Below are 11,385 nucleotides of genomic sequence, written 5' to 3'. Positions count from 1 at the left end.
TCTCTCCCACTTTTCCACTCTATCCACTGTCACTATTTAATAAAGGGGAAAAAATGCCCCAAAAATAATCTGAAAATGATTTGTCCCTCACTGCTTACGTCCATATTTTTCCAAAATAAGGTCCCATGGTGGAGTAGTGGAAGGAAGGGGACTTTGCCTCTCTATATAAGTTTGGTAGTCTCCGTACGATTCAAGGTTGAAGTTGCAACGCTGTTACATTTTTCATTTGGTTGGGTTAGCGTTCACACTGGGAACACAAAACGTTGCAAAAGGATGTCACACGTTGGAAACTGGTCTATTTCACAGAATATCAGAGTAAAACTTGCTGACTTTCCTGGTCTCAGAAACAATGGAGCGTTTTCTGGTTTTGAAGTGTTTCTAACATTTTAGAAGAAGGCGAACAATGTGAGCAGCTTTCAGAAGGCGGGTGAAAGAGAGAGAGAGAGAGATGATATCACACAGATGACCAGCAATGTGTGCTCAGAACAAGTTCTACATTTGAAAGACATCATCCTTTTTAATCATATACAAGTCTGTGAATTGCGTACAAGGTTGAATTATATATGAATCTACTGTCAACGATGTAGTGATGGGTAAATTGGGAAGTATTTGCCCAAGAAAATATATGCATATGCAGTTTAATTGAGTTTAGATGGCTGTGTTTTAGAGCAAGGACCTTCATTTGTGTCAAGCAGCTTAAAAAACGGTAACTTTTTCGTCTCTGGAGCTTTGAGCTTCCCTCCTCTCAGCCACTCGTCCTCCACGCTGCATTAGTTGTTGGGCATCAGGAAGTTGAGGCAGGAGAAAGGCATATTGGAGAAGCAGTCTGTGTTGACGGTGACCTGCATGTCACCGAATAAAACTCGGCTCTTGTCCACTCCGACGCTGCCCAGTTTGTTTTTGAGCTCGGTGAGCCGCTGGAGAATGAGCTGGTGTTCGCGTCCCCTCACTAGACCTCTGAAGTACAGGACAGCAACCAGGTGCTTCCTGCTGCAGGGGGAGAAGAGGAAAACACAACTTATCAGCACAATTTTGTAAATGTAAAAAAATGTAAATGCATCCGTCTCTGCATCCGCTGTGGCGGTATGCAGTCGCCGACTTAAGACATTCATGGTCTGTCTTCTCTGTCTTTGTGATAACAGCAGCTAAAGTTACACAGAACTTAGCCTTTCCTTCTCTGTCCCATTAGAGCAAGTAGTACAAACCCACTGTTTACCTATGTATACTAAGTATGTGAAATAAGGGAAAAAATCAACATGTATGTTTTAACATTATAAACAAATGAAATAACTTCCCAGTCAACAATCCCAGCCGTGAAAAGAAATCACCTGAATGAATCTCAGGTCGACTTTTACACTTTCATTTGCCTGCTTGGTTTGAGTGTCAAGGTTAAAAAAGTTTTCCATTTGAACTTTCTTGTTTCTTGGGGTTAAAGTTCTAGCACTGAGGTCTGTGTTTAGACTGGAGCTTTCTTGTGACTGCTGGGGTTTAAAGTGAAAACTGAAGGCAAGCCAAATGGTCTCTGCTCTCTGTTTTTTGGTTAATATTTAAGTAAAGGTACTTTCCGCTTCATTTCATTTGTCATTTCCCTAATTATTTCACCATCACTTCCTCATTCATCTGTCTATCTTGGGCATGCAGAGTCCTTGGCAGCGGCCGCAGGTTTGAATCCGACCCACGGTCCTTTGTTGCAAATTGTCCCTCCTCTTTCCTGTGTGTTAGCTGTCATGTCAACAAAGGCCATAAAAATCCCCCAAAAATATCAAAAAAAATATTCCTCCATTACATGAAGGGGAAACAGCGCTTTTTATGTTAAAATCAGGACGTTTGTTAAATTTCATCACTCTGTGTTTTTTGCGGCAACATAACCGCTGCTTTTCAACACACACACACAGATTACTTGCAGCCCTCTGGTAACCTCTATGCCTGCTTCACTTTAACAAACCTGCCTAGTTTATAGGTAACTGACTGGTATTGCGACAGGAAAACCCTCCAATGATTGCATGACCTTGGCGTGCTATGAGCTGAGCACACAAACTGCTGGATCAATACGGCCCCTTAACAATCCTAAAAATGGGGAACGTCATCGATATCTAGACTACTCATGAAGCTACTGGAAGTTCAACATAAATATCTTTAAACTACAGATAATAGACCAAATCCTGTTTCCTCTCACATGTTGCACAGTGGTAATATCATGTCCACTCCCCCTCATATCTTCACTTTAATTTGTCTTAATTTTGTCAAATTTTTATTAACAAAGCCTTAATGAAGGTTTATATCATGCTATACCATCTGAGAGAACATGCCCTGAGATAAACATGTATTATTTGTTTTGTGTTTGAACCCGAGGGGGAATGTAACATAGTAAATTTACTTAAGCAACCAGTACTTAAGTATAGTACATTTTGAGGTCCCTGGGCTTTACTTGAGTATTTCCATTTTGTGGTATATTGTACTTTTACTTCACTACATCTCAGAGGGATACTGTACATTTCAAATATCGTACTTTTTACCTGTAATAACTCTAATAAACACTGTACTTTCGGAGGAAGGATGGGGAATAGTTTTAACATGACTTTAAAATCAGCAACCACCGAGCCAAAATGCTCACGTTATCATTAGTTAGCTCGTTCTGGTTTCCTCACTGCGTCATGAGTTACAGATGTTTAGCTGGGAGCTTCATGGAGACTGTCACTCCCCAATGTGAGTCGATTGCAGATTTGCAGTTAGAAAGTTAAAGAAATGGACCAAAAGATCCCGTTGCTCTGGACGGAGACCAGTGAAGTCTATTAGAAGCTCTTTCCCGGTGAGGCTTACCCCCTTGGGAGTGACAGAGACAGCTGGAAGCATCACAGTAACAGCTAGTTAATTTTAGCTGCCCTACAGCTGTCAAAGTTAGCTTAGCTGGAAGAGTCATAGTAACAGCTAAAGTTAATGTTAGCTGCCCTACAGCTGTCAGAGTTAGCTTAGCTGGAAGCATCATAGTAACAGCTAAAGTTAATGTTAGCTGCCCTACAGCTGTCAGACTTAGCTTAGCTGGGAGCGTCATAGTAACGGCTAAAGTTAATGTTAGCTGCCCTACAGCTGTCAGACTTAGCTTAGCTGGGAGCGTCATAGTAATGGCTAAAGTTAATATTAGCTGCCCTACAGCTGTCAGAGTTTGCTTAGCTGGGAGCGTCATAACAGCTAAAGTTAATGTTATAGCTGCCCTACAACTGTCAGAGTTAGCCTTGACTTCATATATTACCTTCTAACAGCTGTATTCTCAGTAATGTGACTATCTGCAAGAAACAGGTTGCTTATAAATCATTAAATAGTAGTGGCAGTACAGGTTGGCTTAGTTATCAAGGCCGTTCTAGCATAGGGTGACCTGACGTCCCCAATACAAGTTGGACAATTGTCCTTAACTTCCATTGTAGCTTGTTTCTCTGCTGCCGACTGCAGCGATCTCGTTTAATGTCAATTGTCAATGTCAAAGGAAAATATTTCCTCATTAGTTTTTATGGTATCCGAAACTCAATGAGCTGTTGCAGAAACAAGCCTGAAGCAATAAAGCAAAAGCTCTAGTTACATGAAAAGTTCAGTAAACATTACAACATTCCCCTCTGAGTCGTTGGGGAGTACAGTATGAAGTAGACGCAGGGGGGATTCTAGGATCAGACCTTTAGGGGGGCTCAGCCCCTAATTAGAACAGGGCCAACATGAAATGTTATCATATTTACATTATGCATAAATATCAAGTATTATTTGAATATTTAAACAAATACATTAAATTTGAATAGTATTAAATAGGAAGACTGACAGCACTAGTGAAGGCCACAGTTTCAGCCACTACATGTGCAAAAAAATACCCAATCACTGATAATTCAGGGCTAAAGCAATGGGTGTCTGGTTAATTAGGAGACAGTAACTGCCTTTAGCATATGGAAAAACTGTGTGATTTTTAAGGCTTTCTGCAGTGAATTCTGCTGGTGAGCCTGGTTTATTACTACAGAAGGTTTGAGCGAGTTAGAAATGCTTACCTGAAGTCGGGGTAATGCTCCACTAAAGGCTGCAGATGATTCTTTATGTCTGTCTTGTTTTTCTGTATGATGATGTTGCTCAGGTCATCTCCTACAGCATAGAGCCACTCGTGAGTCGACTTCTACCAGAGAAATAAACAACAAAACATTTACAAATGTAAGTTTAAATGTGTTTTAATCAGAATCAGACTCGGAAATACTTTTTTAATCCCTGAAGGGAAATTCTGTGTTACAGTTGCACGCGTTGCACAAAGGGCAACAGGAATATAAATAAAGATGGTGGTAAATACAGACGTATGTAAATTCTGAGTAAAAATATAAAAAATAAAGAAATATAAGGAGTGTGGATTTGTGCAATATTTACAGAGTTAACTGTAAGTTAACTATATAAAACAAAGTGGGATTTGGTGATGCTTGTGCTTTGTCACTTAAGCCAATTGCAATTGTCCACCTTTACCTGAAGTAACCTGAAGTATATATTTAACCCTTTATGTTTAAACACATGACTTAAACGTGCAAATATCTCTCAAATAAACACTGCATAAACACTGTTGGTAAGCAACCTGTTATATAATAATTCTTTATTTATTACGGCGCATTTGCATTGCCCTATTGTCTTACTGTTAGGATCCTCATAGAGCAGTTTGTTTAAATGTGTGTATTTACGTATGTGTATGAATACGTACAGTATGTGTCATATAGTAGTCAAAGTTTTATGTTCATATTTCCTTTGAGAGCAACAAAAAGCTAAAGTCAGATTCCCTGTATGTGGAAAAACTCATTCTGACTTAACCACTGGTATATTCCTTTTTATAAGGCTGTTCTTGGACAGGTTCTGGTCATCTACGGATCTACATCCTTCATACAAGTATGGGAAGTTACAGGCTCCCCTTCTAGGAGTTTTTCCTTATAACTGTCCTTAAAGTCCGAACTGAACAGGGGAAAAGGGCTTTTAAGTATGCTGAGTAAGATTGCTAGAGTATTATCAAGACATGCACTTCTTTTCTTGAACGGGACTTGAATATCATACTGTCGCCAGGTAACAGAGGAGATGCTGTTGATGTCAGAAGGGAAGTTGAAGACTTTATTACCATGTCCTCAAATAGATTTCGGAGTCGTCCCCACTGCGCACGGATCTTGCTCGCCGCCTTCTCGTGTTTCCGGTTCTTGCACGAGTAGTTGTTCTTCATCAGCTGGCCGACGTACTCCCTCACCACGTGGTAGTGCAGTCGGCTCGCCAACTCCTGTCGCCAGGGAAACAGGAACACACAGAGCGGGAGTGATGTGGCAGAATTACACAGGAAAGGCAGACAGGAAAAATGGGACATGCAAGCGTGGGGGTCTTTATTTGTCTATCACATGACCAGCCGCATTCAGATCATCAACACCTCCATTTCCACCTATTCATGGGTGCCAGCCTTCAGTATTTATTCCTTCTCGCTTTCACGCTCTGCTGTCGCAGCATCCGGCTGAAAACAATGGTGTCTAAATTAGCTCAAATGGAACTTCCAAGAGGGTCAGTATAAAAGAAATAAGGATTTCCTCTCCAGATTTCCACAGGGATTACAAATGAGTGTACAAATATTTATTTTAACAGATTTTCTGCATCTCTTGCTCTCATTACAGCAGTTGTAACAATTTGTAGGCCCATTTGTTCCCGGTTCCATGCACGTGGGGGTTTTTCTAATCAAAGGGATGAATGCCATTAAAAACCCTGACTGGGAACTTTATTGTGTTGTATCTGGCATGTTGGCCGGGAGGCGATCATTATGAAGAGGTGGGAGTTGTTCCTGTTATTCAAAATGTTACCCTGGTACATTAAGATAATAAAGTGGTTGGTTAATGTTGGAAATTCCCCTGATGCCTTCTTCCAGTCCATCTCCTCCCCCCCCGTACCTGGACGTGCGGTTGCCTCATCAGAGCGCAGTGTTCAGAAAGCAGCTCCGTCCGACTGTAGAGCTGCTTAAAGTCTTCGTCATCGGTGAGCCACTTCCTCGTCATCATTCTCCTCAGGTACGGCTGGAAAGCAGGTTCAAAGTAGGGGAAAGAAATGAGGTATAATGCTTTTACGGTTTACATTTCCACAGGTTTGACGAATGTCATCAAGGCTTATAGATAAAAGTGTCTCTGATATGAGCAGATTTGATCAAATTCCCCAAATTTAGTGACATAATACATCATTTGCACTGTAACTGCCCTTTAGAACGACACATCTCAATATTTTCTGGGGTGGTAGTAGCTCAGTCCGGTTGGAGAACCGGAGGGTCGATGGTTCAAGTCCCCATACGGACCAGAGTATGGCGGTGGACTGGTAGCTGGAGGGGTGCCTGTTCACCTCCTGGTGAACAAATCCCAAACTGCTCGGAGCGCCCTTTCCATGGGCAGCCCCCCCACTCTGACATCTCTCTATTTAGTGCATGCATAGGTACTGAGCATGTGTGTGTAATTCAAGCCTGTGTGTAATAACAACAGAGTGTAAATTGTAATTTCAACCTTGAGGGACTGATAAAGGAATCTTAATCTAATCTTAATCTAACCTGACGCCCTCTTGGCAGAATGACAATGAATCTGCGGCTCCTCTCGGCTTTGCCTCAATGGTGTAAAAATAACTGACGTAATAAAATGAAACATGGACACAATAATAGCTCTCTTTTCTAATAAATAAATACATGTGAAATAATGTGACCTATTCTGTGTCAGCTTCAAAATCCAGCTTCACCTAAATATCTCTTAAAACCTTTTCAATGTGATAAGATCAGATTTGCTGTGTCCATGTGAGCTTTGAGATCTCCAGCACCTTTATTAGACACTGAAACATATGCGCTAGCTTTGCATATGGTGCACTCCGCCTCCCAGCAAAAAACGTAAAAACTGTAAAAACATAATGTAGTCTACCTGCTTAGCAGCAAACAGCAACCAGACAAGCTGGTGGACAGAGCGGGGCTTTTAGCAGCTAAAGGCTGTTGTTAGAACAGTTAAAATGACCTTGTGGTTGTGTGAATGACTCAGAAATACAAGTGGAAGTAGTGGGATGTAGGGCCGTGCAATTTATAGAATTTTGATCGTGATTTTGGCTCCTAACAATCACAAAAACAATGTAATAAGAAAAAACTATCATTTTCTATTGTGTTTTGCATCTAAACTCTTTTTGTCTTGAGTTCTGAACGAAAAACCAAGTTCAACAGGAAATCACATGAAGGGGAAATTTTGTAGTTCAAGGTGTTTGCAAAGAGCAAATATGTATGAAAGACCAAATATATGAAAAAAAAACATGTCCTGCTGACCTTTTAGAAAGTGACAAATGACCTGTTGTCTTTTAGATTAGACATCTTAGATTGGTATTTTGCATTTTGTACATCCTGTTTTCACATCCCTGCACTAAATCACTTCATCATTTATGAGAAGTGATCTGATCGAAAGCATCTCTGCTGAGGTTCAGGAAAGGAGTACATTGGGTACAGAAAGTATTCAGACCCCTTTATATCACATGGTCATAAGTATTCAGACCCTTTGCTGTGACACTCATATTTAACTCACATGCTGTCCATTTCTTCTGATCCTCCTTGAGATGGTTTTACTCCTTCACTTGAGTCCCGCTGTGTTTAATAAAACTGATTGGACTTGATTAGGAAAGGCACACACCTGTCCATAGAAGACCTTACAGCTCGCAGTGCACAGCAGAGCAAATGAGAATCCTGAGGTCGAAGGAACTGCCCAAGGAGCTCAAAGACAGAATTGTGGTGAGGCACAGATCTGGTCAAGGTTACAAAACAATTTCTCCACCACTCAAGGTTCCTAGGAGCGTGGTGGCCTCCATAATCCTCAAATGGTAGAGGTTTGGGACGACCAGAACTCTTCCTAGACCTGGTCGTCCAGCCAAACTGAGCCATTGTGGGAGAAGTAAGAAGAACCCAAAGATCACTGTGGCTGAGCTCTAGAGATGCAGTAGGGAGATGGGAGAAAGTTCCACATAGTCGACTACCACTGCAGCCCTTCACCAGTCGGGGCTTTATGGCAGAGTGGCCCAACGGAAGCCTCTCTTCAGTGCAAGACATATGAAAGCCTGCATGGAGTTTGCCAAAAAACACGTGAAGGACTCCCAGACTATGAGAAATTAGATTCTCTGGTCTGATGAAACCAAGATTGACCTATATGCCATTAAGACTAAGCAGTATGTCTGGAGAAAACCAGGCACTGCCAATGACCTGCCCAATACAATCCCAACAGGGAAACATGCTGGTGGCAGCATCATGCTGGGGGTGGGGGGGGGGGGGGGGGGGGGGGGGGGGGGGGGGGGGGGGGGGGGGGGGGGGGGGGGGGGGGGGGGGGGGGGGGGGGGCTCAGCTGCAGGGACAGGACGACTGGTTGCAATTGAAGGAAAGATGAATGCGGCCAAGTACAGAGAGATCCTGGAAGAAAACCTCATCCAGAGTGCTCAGGACCTCAGACTGGGCCGAAGGTCCACCTTCCGACAAGACAAGCGCACAGCTTAAAAAACGAAGGAGTGGCTTCGGAACAGTTCTGGGACCATTCTGGACTGGCCCAGCCAGAGCCCCGACCTAAACCCAATTGAGCATCTCTGGAGAGCCCTGAAGATGGCTGTCCACCAACGTTCACCATCCAACCTGACGGAACTGGAGAGGATCTGGAGGAAGAACGGCAGAGGATCCCCAAATCCAGGTGTAGAAAAACTTGTTGCATCATTCCCAAGAAGACTCAAAGCTGTAGAAGCTCAAAAGGGTGCTTCTACTCAGCTCTGAGCAACGGGTCTGAATACTTATGACCATGTGATAGTTCAGATTTTCTTTTTTAATAAATTTGCAAAAAAGTTCACATTTCTGTTTTTTTATGCCAATCGGGATTCAGAAATAAAATGAACTTTTTGATTTTTGGATGGCTGCAATGAAACGAAGAGTGAGAAATGTAAAGGGTTCTGAATACTTTCCGTACCCACTGTATTTCTTCTTTCAATTCGTCTTTTAGAAACCACAACAGAAAACGGCAGCTCTCAGAGTGAGGAAATGAAGAAAAAAAGCAGAACTGGGTTTGAACTTTCGCTTCAAATAATTGCGTGTGATTAATAATAATAATTTTATTTGACAGGGACAGTGTACATTAATCAACATTACTGTAAATGCACCAGTAAATTGTACCTTGACGTCGTCTTTGTACTGGTCCTCCAGCACCTGCATGAGCCTGATAATCAGCCACTTGGCCTCTTTCCTGAAGCCTTCCACCTCTTTGGGACAGGTGTCCTGGTACCCGTCCATGTGCTGCCTGCAAGAGGACAAACGGCATCACTGACTGAGCTTATAACACCGTAATTGACTCTAGTAAATAATGTAAAATACTGCTCTGGTGAAGTATATCTGCTTTACTGTTAGTGCAGTTACACTTGTAATGCAACACAGTATTTCCATGTTACTCCACTCTACTTTAACGTCACTAGATTTACCTGTGAAATATTGTACTTTGAGACTGTTCTCTTCCTTAACCCTCATGTTGTCCTCGGGTCAAATTGACCTGTTTTCCTATATCTATGTTATTTTTAATTACCCAATTGTAATTACCCAAAATAACATTGATTTAACCCAATGCTCTTTGGCAAGTACAAATCTTTACTTTCATTAATTTTGGGGTGTCTTATTCAGTTTTATAGCATTTGGAGAAAAGAATTGAAGTGGTTTTGAAAAGTTTGACAGGAAGACAACACAAGGGTTTGTTGTTTCTTGAAAAGAAACATGTTAATCTTTACGGAACAAACGGAGCAACTGTACATCCAGTTCAGCGTCATGTGTCGGCAAGTAAAGTAATGTCTGATTTTTCACCCAGGACGCCATCTTTTTCTAAACTTAACTAAGTAATTTTAAACATAACCAAACTGCAACCACTTCAGGTCATACACAGGTTCAAAATCATGACCGTTACATTCTGTGGTGTAGATTTGAGGTCAGAAAACACTCCTGTGGCTCGTATTAGGAGGTAGTGGTATTGTTCGGAGGATTTGCTGAAATAACTTCAATGCTCAAAGAGGTATCCAAATATTAGAGAAAAGTCCAGGAATGTAAATACAAATTTGTGAATCAGCACTTTGTTTTGTCTTCTATCCTCTTCCCATTAATCATCTCATGACCCCTCAGATTTATCTGGTGACCCTTTGGAAGGGCCATAGCCATAGGTTGGGAACCACCGCACTAGGATAAGATAAAATAAAATAAACACTTAAAATAAAGTGTTTTGAAATAGTATTGAGTAAAAGTTGACATATTTCAGTCTGTGATTATCCATCAACATCCATTCCTTCAATTTTAGCCTAAATAATTCCTAATTTCTGCTTTTCTAACTCAAACATTAGGTATGATTTCCTATAAATGAGGTTTATTGACCATAAATTCCCAAAATAACTGTAAAACTGTAAATAAAGTTAATAAGTTAGTGTTACGTTGTGTTGAAAACGTCAAAAAAGAGAGAAAAACTTTGAAAAAAAAGCCTCAAAAGGGATGAAAAAAGTAGGAAAAAGTTAAAAACATCGATTAAAACGCCTCAATCCAGGGGCGTTTTTGTTGTTGTTATTGTCATGGAATACAGGACTAAGGCCTAGGGGAGGGACACCTTTACTTCTAAAACCTGAGAGACATATGAACCCCATATTCATACGTGTTCTTGACTTGCATGAATGTCCTTAAACAACCCGTAGCAAAGCCCCATCTGCTTCTTTTGTGAGGGGAAAGGCATCTGGGACGGTTTAGAGTATCACCCCGCCAATTCTGAGTGCTTTCGCTTTCCCCCCATTTAACCCAGCAGAGTTTCTCAATCGCAGCCCTGATTCCCCGAAATCACGTGGGGCAGCATTCTCTCCACAACTGGCACACTTTCCCTTGGCACCCTCACGGAGCCTCTGCTTTTCACGTTAAAGAGACAGTCTCCTAAACAACCCGGAGCCTTTCAACAGAATGTGGTCTGTCGCTCTTAGAAAAGACTCATGCTTGGATCTCATAAAAAACGCGAGCACGGGTGCTGGGAATCTCCCAGAAAACCCTAAAATAGATCAGAGATGAATCCTCCACACGTCTGCATGCCTTTCTGTCTCTCCGAGCCTGAACCAGAACTGGTGGGCTTTTAACGCCTGGTTTTCTGCATGGGTTTGTTTATGAGGCTACAGAAACAAAGATACCATCATTAATCATAAAATTGTTAAAAGACATGGAAACTAAACTACAAAACAACCCAGAAGCTTCTACTCTGGTGGTTTAGCATGCTTCTAAACCAGCTGCACTTCAGATTGAACACCCTAAAGTCTCTTAATGTGTAAACAGTTGTGCTCCTGCCCTTCTAAAAAAGAAAGTCCTCACTGAAGGAA

The 11,385-nt window shown here is 41.7% G+C and overlaps 1 protein-coding gene across 1 annotated transcript in view; it reads right to left on the bottom strand.

Moving 5' to 3' along the window:
- Positions 1–370: 370 nt before the first annotated feature.
- Positions 371–11,385, bottom strand: part of exoc3l4 (exocyst complex component 3-like 4) — a 24,553-nt gene continuing 13,538 nt past the window's right edge. Inside the window, exons 8-12 of the mRNA XM_034859126.1 lie at positions 9,179–9,323; positions 5,922–6,044; positions 5,117–5,269; positions 4,026–4,147; positions 371–990 (exon numbers count right to left, since the gene is read on the bottom strand). Coding sequence (XP_034715017.1) covers positions 771–990; positions 4,026–4,147; positions 5,117–5,269; positions 5,922–6,044; positions 9,179–9,323 — 763 coding nt within the window. The 3' untranslated portion in view covers positions 371–770. The remainder of the gene's footprint in view (positions 991–4,025; positions 4,148–5,116; positions 5,270–5,921; positions 6,045–9,178; positions 9,324–11,385) is intronic.

Source organism: Etheostoma cragini, chromosome 20 (assembly GCF_013103735.1).
Source record: "Etheostoma cragini isolate CJK2018 chromosome 20, CSU_Ecrag_1.0, whole genome shotgun sequence".
NCBI classification, from domain to species: domain Eukaryota; kingdom Metazoa; phylum Chordata; class Actinopteri; order Perciformes; family Percidae; genus Etheostoma; species Etheostoma cragini.
This window is presented reverse-complemented; position numbering and strand designations above follow the sequence as displayed.